The sequence below is a fragment of the Chanos chanos genome, chromosome 5 (genome assembly GCF_902362185.1).
Source record: "Chanos chanos chromosome 5, fChaCha1.1, whole genome shotgun sequence".
Classification (NCBI taxonomy): domain Eukaryota; kingdom Metazoa; phylum Chordata; class Actinopteri; order Gonorynchiformes; family Chanidae; genus Chanos; species Chanos chanos.
The window spans coordinates 19,916,471-19,932,721 of record NC_044499.1 but is presented as its reverse complement, the minus strand read 5'-3'; the positions used below and the strand labels follow the sequence as shown (position 1 = coordinate 19,932,721).

At 38.2% G+C, this 16,251-nt stretch overlaps 2 protein-coding genes across 2 annotated transcripts; both read right to left on the bottom strand.

Moving 5' to 3' along the window:
- Positions 1 to 214: 214 nt before the first annotated feature.
- Positions 215 to 2,645, bottom strand: asip2b (agouti signaling protein, nonagouti homolog (mouse) 2b). Its single transcript, XM_030774750.1, has 3 exons — positions 2,519 to 2,645; positions 857 to 933; positions 215 to 382 (listed from the first exon to the last, which is right to left on the bottom strand). Exons 1-3 carry the CDS (start codon positions 2,643 to 2,645, stop codon positions 215 to 217), a joined length of 372 nt encoding a protein of 123 aa, XP_030630610.1.
- Positions 2,646 to 12,283: 9,638 nt separating this feature from the next.
- On the bottom strand, positions 12,284 to 15,127 carry LOC115812262 (sorting nexin-16). The gene is made up of 6 exons (XM_030774748.1): positions 14,813 to 15,127; positions 14,207 to 14,293; positions 13,585 to 13,733; positions 13,191 to 13,260; positions 12,878 to 13,014; positions 12,284 to 12,398 (listed from the first exon to the last, which is right to left on the bottom strand). The coding sequence occupies exons 1-6, from the start codon at positions 15,125 to 15,127 to the stop codon at positions 12,284 to 12,286; spliced, it is 873 nt and encodes a 290-aa protein (XP_030630608.1).
- Between the last annotated feature and the right edge of the window lie 1,124 nt (positions 15,128 to 16,251).

Below are 16,251 nucleotides of genomic sequence, written 5' to 3'. Positions count from 1 at the left end.
CTAAGTTTTACAGAACTCGCGGAAATGCATGGATAGTGAAAATATGAAAATAACAAAGCTGACCTTGTGGGGACATTTTTCATATCCCTAAAGACTTCAGTGTTTTATGAACATATCAGTATAGTTGATATGGATATATGGACGAATATGAGCGTGTGTGTGTGTGTGTGTCTGTTTCAGTACAGTCTACTGTATATCTGAGAATCTGAGGTTTTCAGGTCTTTTTCAGACAGGAATGGCCCAGTCTCCAGCAGTGGCAGATGGTGTTGAAGAGCCGGCAGTGGCAGAAGGCACAGGGGTCGCAGCACGGCGTGTGTGCAGAGCAGCTCTCCATCAAACCAGCACACTGCCGTGCTGGGGCTGCTGGCTCAGGCTTGGGCCTCTGGAGGAAAACAAACGACAACTCTGATTACACCCACACTATCTGAACATTCACACATCCTTATAAACGAAAGCAAGAAAAAAAGAAAACACGCTGAGAATTTGGGTCAAGTCTATGACGGAAATTCTTAGCTGGAGAAATAGTACACTCTGAGCTCTATGTTTAGCACCTGGATCCAATATATATTTAAATGGCAAATATTCTTGACCATCTGGATTACAAACTGAATGGAAAGATCCAAGCGCTATTAGACTTAAACAGAGCATTTCATTACATTTTAATTTATGTTGCTGTCACTAATGCTGTCTTCTCAGTACACCCAAAAAGGCACAAAATGGACATCCAAGTTACATTCGTAGTCCTGACAAAGAACCAGTTATTTCGTCATTCTAATGATGTTTGAAACGGGAAGATGCAAGTTTTGACTCAGTTTTGCCTTATTTCCCATCATCACTTTCACACTGCAAAACATACTGTCATGTGGGGCCTCTGGTGAGAGAGATACCGGGTTCTGGCAAACAACCTCTTGGGCTTATCCTGATTGAAGACTCCTGCAGAAAAGAAAAAAGCCGGCAAAATGTGGAATCAAGAGTAGTTTTCAAATCCTTGCCTTAATGGTTGATTAAAAGCCATTATATGACAAATTCAATCGGATTTGCACTATGTTTTTCAGATTATATATTATCCAAAAGCAGAAGGCCACAAACATACATATTGCAATACGAGAGAGCGCCAGTTCAGGGTATGTAGACAACCTTGGACTGTCGCTATTGACGGAACTGATGGATTAGATCGTGCAGTTTACTGAAATGAATGGTTATTATTGCTAAATTTATGTGATAAGCAACAACTAGATAAAGTACTTGTTGTCTGTCTCGCATGAGTCACTGTAAACTGAACAGCGCCCGCAACACTGACCCATTTGGGAGGCACCCAAGATCCTCAGGCATTTGGACCGAGACTTGCAGTGACATCTGCTCTCATTAAAATTTCTCAGAGTTACGCTAAAATCTAGACATTTTGGTTCTTTGATTCCCTGGTGTCTCAGTCAAAACAGTCTTGAAAGGTCTGATTGTTTTTAAGCATTAATATCCCGTAAATCAGCCTCGTCACAAGCTTAGGCGAAAAGGATAAATGATGACGTAGCAGATGAAAATCCTTACGAAGAATAGGACCTTTGAATTCTTGAGAGAATATGCGTAATCTCTGTAACCCACAGCCTTCTCCCTTCAGAGGTGGCGTAGCTTTGGACTAATTATCAGGCATCCGCTCCGAATTAAAGTCCTCGGTCACGTGACGCTCACTACTTTGAACATAGGCCTAATGCATCACTCTGACCATACATTCTGTTTCCATGGTGAAGTGCTTTCACCAGTTTTACAGAAAGTACCGGAGTGAATTCTTACCTCCATCACACGCTGTGTACCCGATAATAGCCTATCAAAAAAACGAATTTATTTTTTGAGTGATATAGGTTAGGTGACCCCACAGCCAAACACAGAATGATCAAAATAGTGTTTTGAATACGCCGAACTGTCGATCTGATATCGCTCTGACCTCTAGAACAGGGTTAAGGCCTTTGATGTGCTCCTTGTACCATGAAAAAAGACACTGACAATAGGTCTACGCCAGAGGAAATAAAATTTAAACCGGGAACGACAGACCTCACATTCATATAAATAATCGAGTCTCTCTTGGTATAATACAAGAGTCTTTCATAAATCAAATAACTATCTATCTATGTCTGTGTCATTGAATTAGCCCTTGGGAACTTCCACTAAATAATTGTGTGGGTGACCGACAAAAAAATAAAATAAAAAAAATAAAGAACAGTCACTCTCTATGTGGGGCAAGCAGGGCTGTGGAAACAGCAACACCTTGGTGTTTTAAAGAATGAAGGTTTATAGGGGGTACAAACCCTGCATTTCACTCAGTGTTAGATATTAGGCAGTGGATTTCATGGGTGCTTCATACACCTTTAAGGTAACTTTCCTTTCACCGAGAAATTGGATAGGATATTAGTCCAACAATCTACAGCAAAACCAAAATTGCTATTTGGGCTAAAAATCACCGATAACCACAGCAAACACTGCAATTAGTAGTGCTGCTTGTAACAGAAAATAGGTTTTGTCTTACCGGTAGCGGGAGCGTTTGAGACATCATTTTCATGCTTTCTGTGCAGATCAAGTCTATTTCTATCAGCCAGAGCTGTTTGAGTTGCGACAAATAGTATGCAAATACAGAGCAAGAATTTCCACGTCATATTCATTTTTAGCCGTGCACCTTGCACTACCACCACTAGAAAATGAAATAAAACAAATGAATACTTTCAATGTGGTCCGAAACTTCCAAAAAAATATATGTATATAGAGTGCGCGCGTTGACTGAGGGTCTTTGAGATACGCGCTGTCTGGATTCGGGTCTGCCATTGCCGCTTTTATTGACCGCAAAATTTACCCACGCCCACTACGCTCAACTTGTATACAATTCAATGATCTCAACTCCTTTCCCCATAGTTTCCACTCTGGTGTATTAATGGGCTTTGGATCAATTTGCGGATTTTTTTTAAGAACTGGGCTACATTTTGTTACCACCTGAATTTATTTTCTCATAATGAACTGAGATGATATGTAGCTCTCCAGTCTATTTTACGATGACAGTTACAACATGAAGACGAGCTGTCCGATGGGGCACCGACGAACGCCTTCAACGTCCATAGATGGTAGATGGATGGACAAAATCTTCAATGCAGCTGACAAAACAATGAGTCCTACAAACTGACTTTTGAGGAAATAATATATAGATGAGCTCAGAAGCTGTTTAAATTCCTGTACACGTACTCGTCTTTACATATTGCATACATAAAATAACATAAATACTATTATACGCCTGTTAATATATGAATATAAATGACATTCAGATTCAGAGTAGAGTCAATATATCGTCACATATCCAGTGTTGCTTAAAAGATGTACCCCTTTTACAGCTTAATTCAGTATGTTTTTAATCTTTCTGTATTTTATCCATAGAGAGACATAATGAACTTACTGATTTCTCTTAGATAATCCAATAGAAGGTTACATTGCTGAAATACTTTTAAAAAAAAGACAGGGCTGTAGATTTCTTGTATGTTGTTCATCCCTGTATCCTGATTTATTATACTGATATGTTTGGATTTTTTTATTGCATTGGCTTGATGTTAGGGGCTAAATTAAAAAAAGGCATTTGGCTGTTTGAAAAGGTTCATACTTTGCCTGTTGGTTGCTGTCTGGTTTACTGACGAGGTTATGGTCAGGTCAAAGCAGTTGGTTTGTGATAGAGCCACACAGATTAAGTGATTTAGTATTGAATTACTCATGTCTAGTCTGACTGATTTGCAAGTTTGATTTGCACTCTGATTTCTTACAGGGGACAGTTCAGGTAAATTCCACAGATGTCATCATTACATAAATTCCTGTGTGTAAATTCCTTCACCAAGGCATCCAAACTGGAGTTCATTCAAAGTAACAGTTGGGAGTAAACACTGATTTGATGTGACGTTTAATTGTTTGATAGACATTAAGGTATAAAAGCACTTACATAACACAAATATCTAAAGAATGAACTGCACACTGTCACATGCAAAATATGAAATACGCTCACCTCACATCAAGTTCTCTGTAAATAACACATTTGGTGTGCAGTTACAGTTTCTTGAGAGAAACATCTTGACTTCATCTGAGTGATCTGAGTTTACATCTTTAAAAATAAAGCCACTATCAGTTTCAGTCAATGGAAATTCTTGGAAAGACATTTCCCCTGAATGCTTGACTAAAGAACCCCGAGTAGTGAGATTTTTAGGGAGGTGTAGTGAGGACTTTGGGATATGTTTTAAGGTCAGCCAGAAGTGCACTCAACATACTGGCATTTAGCCTCATTAATTCAAAGCACCTACTCCCACTATACGGTAGGTTACATAAACATTACTTAGTGATTTTTAATACAGGTCAGTAAATATTAAGCCATGTCAAAACTGCCCCGTAATTATGAGTTTGCGAACAGTGACACATTATCAAAAAGCTACCCAAGAGTTTCAGCAAAAGCACAATATCAATATGTAAGCAATCACATGAAAAAACTTTCATATATATGATAATACATCTTTGTGCAAAGAAATGTTTTTGCTCACTCCACAAAAAACACATTGTAAGAGTACATTTTGTGCCCTTATGGGGGACATTACTGGGTCACAGTCCAGTTGCCAATGACGTACTTCTTGGATTCACTCACATGCACTTACCATGTGGCTAAGCAGCATTCTTCCTGAGACATGGACATCTGCTGGAATTTTAATTCAGCACTAATTATGACACACCAAATGCTATTCAGAGGCTCATAAGGACCCCATTTAGTCGCATCGGGTGTGTTTGAGTTGCAGTTCTAAAAGAGGGTTACAGCAGTTAACATGTACTGGAGGACTCCAGATATTGTTTCTGTCCCCATGAGATCAACTAGCCTGGCCTTTCAAATAAGCTTACAAATAGTTTGCAAACCATAATGTTATACAAATAAGTATAAGAATTTTTTAAAGTTTTTTATTTTTATTTTTTTCTGTTTGCTCCTCTGCCTTGTTCCAGACAAAACATTTCATGTAAGTGCCCATATGTGCAGCTGGAGCAATTTGTCCATCTGAGACAAAAGACCTCAGACCTCTGTGGATTGTAAACAGTAACTCTCTTCAGTGCATCAGCTAGATCAGTCCAGTGTCGTGTGTAACACTGTATCACAGCTGCAGCAATACTGCAAATGAAACTCATGGCTATAACTGCAACACATTAGCATCACAAGACTTGGATTATACTTACTGAAAGTTGACAGTGACGAACTGGAAGGGCTGAGAGATCAAAGGGAAACGCACATATTAAATTCAGCTCAAGCTGTCATAAACACTTCACTTACAGCTTACATTACTGCAAGAACTGTAGCCCTGATAAAGTGAATGGCTAAGTCATGTTTCAAGATAATTGCCTTAATATGGGGTGCTCTACATGAACATGAGACATGGAATCTCAGACATTATGCCTTTGGGTTGAAGGAAGTCTCTCAAGTTGTTTAAAAACAGAGCTATAATCAGTAGTGACTCTTGACACCTGAGAGGTATTGGAGAAGGCAGGTTTAGTGAAAACTCAGAGTTATTCATTCTCCTAGCAAAACAAAGCCATTGAGCTCTTCTATTAGGAGGTTTACTACTTGTTCTGAGTTAACAAACTCTGAGTTTTCACTAAACCCACTTTCTGGAATACCTCCCTGATGTTCTTTCTATGTCAGTCAAGCAGAAAATATCAATAGCTAAGGGGTTCTCCTCAACCCAAATAATAAATGTTCCTACAGCCCCATCATGACTCTCATATGTGAAGTTGATGCCAAACAGTATGCCAGGAACACTTAACAATGTTTGAGTGCCTTATTAAAACAATAAAATAAACAATAAAACGTTTTGTACAGAATGCTGCTGTGAAGTGCTTTAAAGGTTATGACATTCTTGGAACACCCCAAAAAATTGTTTCCAGAACCTTACAAATATGCCTTTTTTCTGTCCTGCAATGAAATTAATGTTTCTGATTGTGGATATTCTCAAGAAATAAAATTGTTGCTATTGTCTACTGATACATTCCATTTAATTTATTATGTGCTCTAATCAATATAATATTTGTATCAAAAACTTAAAAATTTAAGCACTTAAAGGAGGTCAACCCTGATCCAAGACAAAACATTCACTTACAATCTCTAAAAATCGTGCAACACCTTTTTGAGTTGTGATTTTGACCATCACTACCACTAATGGCCTATACATCTCTCAAGCAAAGCTTGGTGCCAACCTTTCAGCTGACTCCTAACATCATGCATGCGCGCGCGCACACACACACACACACACACACACACACACACACACACACACACACACACATTGTCATGGTGGTCCACACAGAACCCAACCCTCACTGAAGAATTCACATCTTGACCACTTACTGACCAGAGACCTTATACTACTGATGTGTGTAAGCATGAGCAGATGTGTAGATGGGTTTTTTGTTCTCAGTGGCAACAACAGGACATCCTCTTTGAGAGAATCCAAACTGTTCCCTATGGTGAGCTCGTGTGACATCTTACCCAGTTGGCAAAAGATCTTTTTTTAGCAGATCAGTATCATTTCAGTTCACATAAAAAAAACCCAATAAAAAATAAATTAAAATAAATAACCTCACCTCATTCTTAGACAGGTAAGTGGGAAGCTGGTTTTATTCACTTTGCAGTATGACCAGTGCAGGAGAGAGAAGAATGGTCAGTTGTAAGTTTCAGTAACATTTACTGGTATGGAATACAATGTGTTTATTGATGTATACAGATTTTAAATGAGTGCCTTGGAGTCAACCATTTAAGACAGAAAGTCAGGACTAAGACTGACTCAGCAGACTCAGGTTCAAATCCCAAGTGATGGTTTGATTCTTGTAGCCTTTGGAATGCAGTTCATTCCAAAAACAATGTAACAAAGCAAAGAGGGAATGACAAGCGATGGTTATGGTTCAGTCTCTTCAGTCTGTTTTTCTTCTGAACTGTATCATATTTTGGACAGATTTTCACGATGAGAAAAGACAGTTTGGTCTTGCTGCATTTGTTTAATCGTTCTACTTTCTAAAAGAACACAGAGCAAACCCAAACTTAATGCTTTTAATAAGTGAGCTGCTTACCCTATCTTTCCTCAAGCAACCGCTTTTGTTTTGTTTGTCTGGTCTTTCCTCAAAACTATTACCTTTGGTTCTACCACTGCAGAGCTTTCCCTCTTGGTTTCCTATGGGAGCGCTTGACCGGACAGAGCATGTGAGAGGTCTGTTCTTTTCTATGTGGTGCAGATTGGGAAGCTCAAAAACATATTGTGAATACGATGTATTCTTATCATTCAACGAATAAGATGTTTAAAAAAAAAAAAACTCACCACCAGCTCTGAGGACAATTTATCTCTTCGAGTGTTCCCACAATGTGTTTTCTCTCCTCAGGCTGGACACAACCAATTCAAACTCAGCGTGAAAAGGCCGACATTCAGTCTGCTATCTATCATCTGCAGGCTCGGAACACAGCATGTGAGAATATTTTAATGTATGGCCGGTACATGTTGTTTCTTCTCTGCTAAGAGAGGGTCAACCGCGTTCCTCAGAGAGCGAGAAGAAGGATCCCGCGGAGACTGTCGGGGTAAGTGTTTAAGACTGTGTAAACTTTGCATGTATGGCTTATCGGAGCATATATCTTTGGAGAAGTTCTGCTGGCACTGTGCTACGGAACTCTGTCTTATCTCATTTTGGACATGCACTTATTTATTTATTTATTTATTTGCCTCATCAATCCTCCTGTTGATGCCAGTCCGTGAAACGAGTGTTTATTCCCAAACTCATGCTGAGATCATACGAATGCGAGAGATCTAGCTGAGAGCATATATACATAGCATATGGTTTAATGCTCTGACTTTGTATATTAATACCATATTTCGCTTCCATGTTGGAGTTTGTTTCCATCCTGTGAATAACCCAGAGCTCCAGCGAGCCACATAGCATCGTGTACCCGCCTTTATATAGCATTTCAGGTTTTCTGTTACCGAATCATAAATTCTTAAACTGTCAGAATAACAGCTCTAAACCTGTCTAAATTCGGACTAAGTAACTCTACTATCAGTTCCATAGTTGTCCACTTCGCAGTTGGGACGCAAGGTATCGGGTTGTGCTGTGAGTTCATCAGTCACTGACTTCACTATACTTTCACAAGGGCAATCAGGCTAGCTGATCTGAAAAGCACTCCAGAGGCAAAACATCAACCGAACACGTTTTTCTAAAATAAAAGATGTGTTCCCTTTGTTCTACAAAATCCCCATGCCCAGTACAAGACTTTGCATCGTGGTTAAGCCACAGGTTAAACCAGGTGGATAAACCTCAAACAGCACAATACTTACTTTGGGGTTAGTGTGTCTAAAAAAATATCTTTGAAATAAAACTAAATTTCTGTGTACTGAGACCAAACAATACTACATATTTCCTTATTTCTCACAACGGGTTTTACCTTGTTTTCTTTATTTGTTTACGTATTTGGAAGCATATTCATTTTAGCTGAGTAACTGATCTAATCTTAGTTGAGACATAATGATTAAATGCCATGTGTAAAATCTGTTATATATCTGAAATAAAGCTCTGTACTTGTCTATTAAAAACCAGACAGAAACATTTATTAGTCTGGATACAAGCAAGAATATTGCCACCACAATAAACAATGACAGGGTACTTAAGATTTTAAATATGTGAAAATTATCAATGATTAGTTTAGTTTTTATAAGATCCTTTTGCGTACAAAATGATCAGACAAGAGGTTCCAAATATCCCAAAATTCTAGGAAAGTTTTCTTGATTTTTGATTGGTCACTTGAGGAACTGCAACAACAAATGTTCAAACCACTTGTGTCAAGGGAATTGTAACACAGGCATTAAGGGGAACAGTTATGCAGGCAGTGCTGTTGCAGACAAAAGCAGTAATTCTTCAAGGGCAGCTTTCTCTGTCATACAGAAATTGTGATTGGAGTATCTTGAAATATGCATGTGTGCACACACGCACACACAGATACACAAATGAGCCTTGACGATTCCCAAATGTTGGCTCACTTGTATTGAGTGCGCCTTGCTCAGGAGGTTGTTTTCCTCGGTAGTAATTAATTTGCCCCGTGAATAACCTGCACTTTACAATAAGGTCAACATCTCATGGAGACATCTATTTAAAAGAGAGCCTGTTCATTTTAAAGAGAAGTTTTCTGCACAAGTGAAGATTAAATGTTAAAGGCTTCTCTCATCCTCTTGTTTATTTATTTTTTCTAAGACATTACATATGGATGGCCTCATACTCTCTCAACTTAAAGACCCATCCACTTCCACATGAACAGGCACACATTCGCACAAGCAGAGAGAGAGAGAGAGAGAGAGAGAGAAAGAGGCACTCAAACTCACATGGACAGGGGCACATTGACTTCAGTGTTCTTCCTCTGTGGTGGATCCCTCATGGAATCCCTTGGGCACAGCAACTGAACTGCTGTCCAGCTTTTATGACACACAGTAAAATCTTTGCTTCCCATGCTCACTGAGACATACTAATATGGGAAAACAGTAAGACACTGCTACATGCTGTGATGCACATCTCATGTTATTTTTCCGTGTTTTTGTTTTTTTTTTTCAAATTGTTGTACTCCTTTTTAACGCAGAGAGTACATATTGTTCTTATATTTATATTTTTTAATCACCATAATAATATAAGTGTGATTACATGCTATATTGGATAGAATAGAAATGTCAGTGTTTTTCTTACTCAGTTTTCTTAAAAACCACCAAGAAAAAAGCACATGCAGTGATGATCCCTTAATTTTCATATTTAACACCTTAAGTATGTACTCATGTGGTGATAAGGTTAGTTTATACCACCTGTTATATTGCAACTGCACATATATTTACATATTATATCTATATATATTTATGTTTAATTTTAAGTAATCAGCAGGTTCACTCCTGTCTCCTGTCTGCCTGCCTACATAAGATCTACACGTAATCACTGGCTCAGAGGGATTATTTCCATTTTCTTTGCTATTTTGGAGAAAATCTCAGAAGGAGATTTGTCATCATCAGCTCAGGAACCCAGGCTGAACAACACTCAGATTGAGTAAGACTGCGTTGGAGGTTAAATCTACATTAGCTGCATTAGTGCTGGCTTAAAGGGGCACTTCACTCTTCATGGCATAAAGACTCATTTTGACAACTGCCTCATGGTCATTAAATCATCAGTGAAATAATTCTAATGTTACATTAATATATCAGTGTTTACCAAGGGTATCTGTTGTGTATGTTTTAGTATGCAGTAAGCAGATGAGGCTGTCTAAGTAAAGAGAGCTTTACATCCTGTCATAAAGAGCAATAAGAAAATATGCTGTTTCGCCCTTTCTCTAGTCAGAACGAATCAGAACAGTTTCAACACGATTACACATCACTCAGAAAACTTAAAGCCACAGCCATTAAGGACATGGCATATCAATGTAGTCTTTAGTGCATTTTAGATCATTTGGGTTAAAATACTAAAAGAAAAAAAGGATGAAAATAAATAAAAATTCAAGTTCTAGTTTTAAATTCTAGTTTTAGACAGAAAATCCCATAATCATTTAATTGTTCCAATTTCAATTAAAAGGTCTTTATCAGAGACATCGATTAAAAATTCTCAAATCTCATGAAAGAGAGAGACTTTCTCATGTTCTAAAACCTTGTGAAAAAATGTCCTGTAACTTCTTGCAGAGCAGAGGAGCACCTTTGAGAACAGCCATTTTCTTACTTCTGTAAAGTTCTTTTAGCCAATCAATTCAATGGAGCATGTTTAGAGCATAAAGTACAAACATGACAGTCACACTAAGCTGAAACACTCTAAACACTCTAAATTGGTACAATGCGCCACCAAATGGTCAAACTGAGTAATCTAGAGTGTTACTCATTTTTTCCATACCATGGAAAGTTCTGTTTCTTTCACAGTCCTCAGGACTTGAACAAATGAGATTCATTTGTAAGTAAGATGCTCCACAAGACAAGGAGCTTTTAATTCATTGCATTAAAATCAATCACATTTGTATAAACATATCATAATGTAATGTTGTGACTTCTATGTCAAATCTTTAAAAAAAGATATGTAAAAATTTTCTTAGTTTTCTTAATTAACTTAATTTTCATTTTTTAGTATATTTTCAGTAGACTTAATAACATAAACACACACACACACACACACACATATATTTATATATATCAAAAAATGTGAAGGCAGTTGTGATGTACTCATGCACGTGCATGTGATGCACAGTTTGCATGATAATACTATTATATTTTGGTCAATGCTGCAGAAAAGAATGGTGCATAAATTTACAGATGGGTATGCCAAAGATAAGATTCACGGTCAGATATGGGGTTATTTAAATAACACAGGATGAGATATCTAGAGGACCAGAAATACTTTGTTTTGATTGTGTAATGTCACATTGCAGAGGCTAGAATAGGCCTAAAGTTTCTCCTTTCCTGGAATGCACTATATTTCTGTTGCATCAACGTTTCTGTTAAGAGAGCCTAAAAAGAAAAACAATGCTGAAGTTTGGGATTAAAATTCAAATTTCTCTTCAAAATTTACATCTGGTTCATCAGTTTTCACACTTTCACATTGTTAGAGTCCTGTGAACTCACACACTTTTCTGAGAAAAAAAAATTGACTACAAACACTGAATAGAAATCATTCAGCCCAAAATATATACTCCACTCCATATGTTTGGTTGGGATGTGTTTTTTAGCCTTCATATAAGAAGAAACATTTCTCTTTGACATCTGATAATGATACCATTATCATATCATCATGTCATTACACATATTATTCAAAAAAGGAGGAAGAGCATGCGCCTGCTCTGTATTACTGAAAGTTTTACATAGGAGGTGAAACTGAGGTAGAACGACACACAGGCCTGATTTTAGAAACATACGTAATGGGTTCATAGTTGATCAAGCTAGCTACAACCTTTCTATCTTAAACAGAACTAGGAAGCGTTGGACTTTCAGAATGTACGAAACTCTTTGGATTACAAACTTACATGCACAATCACATAGATTTGATCCACTTAAAAGTATAAAGAGGGGGATTATATAAAAAAAGCTGTCAGTCCCAACATACATTCATATACCACAGCAGTGTTTCTGCACATAATGTGATGTGACTGAGCTACTATGTAAGCTACTATGGAGTTGAGAAGCATGTAGTTGATGACTCTGGTGACTGATTCAGAACTCTTGGAAGGAGAAGGCTCTGTGCCTCCTGCCCCAAAGTTCTAAACCTTGTCTTCAACGACCTTGGACACTGAGATGTGGTTAGATGGGTGGCTATGAGTCGCTGGACCACACCAGCAGGCTGCATAACTCCTCTTTGGTAGCTGGATCTCACACCTGATGAAAGAAGGTTATTGACAAACAATGTCAGTTTCACATTACCTGGCTCTCTGGGCTCTGTCTCTCATGCTTTTAGTATGTACAAAAAAAAAACATCTACTAAAGTACAGAAATATGACATTTCTGTTTCTCTGAAAGCTGTGGTTCACATCAAGGATGCAGTATAAGGAATAGGAACCTTCTCTCTAATGGTGATTGATCATCAGCTTCTTCTCCTCTTAGTCCCTCGTCTTCGTCTGCACAAGCGTCCGCACAAGCGACTGCACAAATGCCAGCATTGCTTTCACAGTTCAGAGCTGACTGTCTGCTGATGTTCTCTCCATCTATGCAAGTGCTGTGAGGAACAATGTATGTCAGTAATACAACGCAATGTGTCTTTAAAAAGTCTTTCAGAACATTTGTGTTTCAAATAAATTATGAAAAATTCTAGCGTCCTACACATGAACAACAGAGCAGAAAGGCATAGATAACATTACTTAAGTGTTTTCTGAAGAATGCCGATTTGAAGCTCTCTATCTTCTAACACTTTCCTGAGTGATACAATTTCTCTCTGTTTGTCTCCCAGTTCCCTCTGGAGACGATGATTAGTCTCCTCCAGGGTTTCACAAAAAGCCTTCATAATAATCAGCAACAAAACAACTTTGTATCAGGAGACGACCAAAGTCACAGACAAAGCGATATCACATCATTTATGACTCATGATCATACGACATGGCCACAATACTCTGTATTTTCTCAAACAGTTCTTCTTTTTTCCTACACTCTCAGTGGGTAAATTTAAATTCTCACCCGACTCTCTTCCAAACTGTCAAAGGGACCAGGCGGATCATCCAGACACAGAAACCGTCTGACTGCTTCGCTGGGAAAGAATTCATAGTCAGGGTCACAAGAGAGAGAAGGTACAGTACTCTTTCATTTAAAACATTAATCCCTTGAGATCAGCAACCCCCACAATAAAACCAAAAAAAAATGCCTGTACATATAAAAATACATTGCATTTATATTTGAAGTGTTTGTAGTTTTGATAAAGAGCTTCAAAAATATGTTTTTAGTGTCTTTGTGTGAGGTTGTAAGTGAAAGTATCTTTGAAAGAACTGCACATGTTTGCACATCTCAACAAGAGAGAGACTGGTAAAAAAATTGTCTCCATTCATCATCATTAAGCTAAACCTCCACAAAGTACCTGTCTGTTATGTCTGTATGAGCCATGAGACTGTGCAGGAAGGCCTGCAGGCCAAACTGTCTCTCCTCCAAAAACTCCACATCATAGTTGTCTCGGAACCAGCGCTTGGGTGGCAGGGAGAGACGAAATCTGGGAAACACCTCCTTCAGCTATGGCCGCAGGGCACAGGAACCAGAGAGAGAGGGAGAGAGAGAGAGAGAGAGAGAGAGAGAGAGTGTTCTCCTTTAACCCAGTCAGCATCATGTAAACGTAGCCACCCAAGTTTCACTGATTATTTCACTGATTAGTTTTCCTTAGGAAAGAATAACGCAGCAACCCCATAAACCGCACAATAAAATGACAGATTATTATCTCACAACTATGTAGACTTAATTCTGTCAATGGAATTAACAATATCTGTTGACCTATTAAATTGTCTGCTAATTGGTTATGTTATTCAGTCATTGGCTATGACAACTGTCAGATGATTTCTAAAAACTGCATTCCTTAAAAAGAACTCCTTTCCCGCACAAACCGAATATACCAGAATATACTAGACCGCTGACAACTCAGGGGCTGGATATGCATGACTAGAATGGGAGAGTATGAATAAGGATCTGTCACTGCTCCGTCAGTGAGTCACCTTATCGTGAAGCCTGGAAAAGTCTGTGTATCGTCTGAAAATCACCCAACTCTCATTGGGCACCCTCCTCACCAAGATCTTATAGGCCTGAAACAGAGACAGACTGGAATGAAAAAAGACTGTTGGAGATAACATCTGAGTATGACTTAAGCAATGCCTTTGAAGCCTGCAGACGTACTTCTGAAGTCTTTAATAATCAATTTCTTCTTGAATTATCGGCTCTGAAAATAATGTCATGGACATCTACAGTTAAAAAAAAAACTTACATGAATTGCATGGAATGTAAGGTCCAAAACAAATCAACTGTCTTATTATCATTCTTTTAAAAGCCAACAGTCTCATCCCTCTTAAAAACTGATAATTTGGGGGCAAAAATGCATCATTTTTTATGGAATTTAAAAAAAGATCTCAGTGGAAACCACACGCTCACATGCTATTTTCAAACACTTCTTAAAAGACAATGGAGAGGTTTATTAACTTATTTCCTCTTCAACAAATCAGTAGGACAACTTGACTCAACATACTCTTCTCAGTTACTGGTGCCAAATATGTTATAACTTAAGGTAACATCTGATCCTGGATTTAGTGACAAAATGTCTCCTTTACTGTGAACTTTGCTCTTTCCTCCATAATCTCATAGCCCAGTAGAGTGAGGACAGGTGGTCTTTCTTCTGAGTCATGGCTCAAAGCGTCACTGGCCAGGCAGTTGTCGTACTCTTCCCCGTTCATTCTCATGGGTAACTCTGGATCCTGATGGTAATAAGTTCTGGCTGGACCTCTTCTCACCCATGAGTTCCTAAAGGTGGAGTCTGGACTTTCAGACAGACTGTCCAGAGAAGAGGTCCACTCAGATTGAGTCTTTTTGTGATCTGACAGGGTCCTTTGCATAGGGACAGAGACTGGGACAAAGGGACACGCCATGTCCTCTCCCTCTATGACACCTGTAGAGAGAAAGAATAATATTAAAAACCTGCTGAAAAATCCAGCTCATTCTGACAAGTGAATCAACTAAGACTAACTGGTCTACAGATGGAACAAGCTAATGAATAGACTTGCTCATATTGGTACAACTACTAGGTCTCAATTACACTTCAGTGGCAAAATATTAAAAACATAGGTAGAACTGGTCACACTCTAAAAATGTCTCTCAAAGAAACAAGCCCTTTCATAGAATCTAGCAAATCTTCTTTCCCAGTGATAAAGAGATTTGAAATACATCATAATTAATATCTGGATGAAGCCAATGTCTCACACATTCTGGCACAGATCCATTTGATACACTTAGAATGCAAGATCTGCCATGTGACTTGGCTTATGTGAACATTATATTAACAGCTGAGTTTCAGAATGTGACTTTAACAAAAGCTTTAATTACTGTCATTGGAGACAAAAACACTGGTCAGGAGAATCTGCAAATGTGCCTGGCCAGTGAACAGTAGAACAACCACAGTAGGCTCATTTTCTCCATGATTTTCCCACTCTGCAACAGTCACGTTGCAAAATCTCCTGAATAGCGCGCATTACCAAGTGCTTAGGCGTAAACAACTCTCCTACAACGGTATATTATTGAGTCACATGCCTAAAGCCTGATAACATCTTCTTAAATCCGTTGCGTCACTAATGTTAATTTAAAGTTTATACAGATGACTGTCCCGGTCAGTTTTGCAATACGATTTTAAATATTAAGTTTGAAGGATATGTAAGGACTCCAGAATATCAGCTGAAAATCGTAAATAACGTTTGACATTACTCTAGGTTCATAGCGCAAATGCTAATTCACACTGAAACATTTAAAAAAAAAATTTTAAGCTGCTCAAAAGAAAAAAAAAAACGTCATCAGTGTCTGTGAATCACTGCGAATTAGTGCGAGCAGTAAAATCCAAAACCGTTTTTCTTTTGGCTGTGTGTGTATTACTAGAACCAATGGGATAAGATAACAATAAAATAACAAATATTATTTAGACATTTAACCAATGAACAGATTAGCTTTCAGCAAATTACTTACCTATGTGGATTTATTCGTATGTGGAAACCTAGGGAACAGA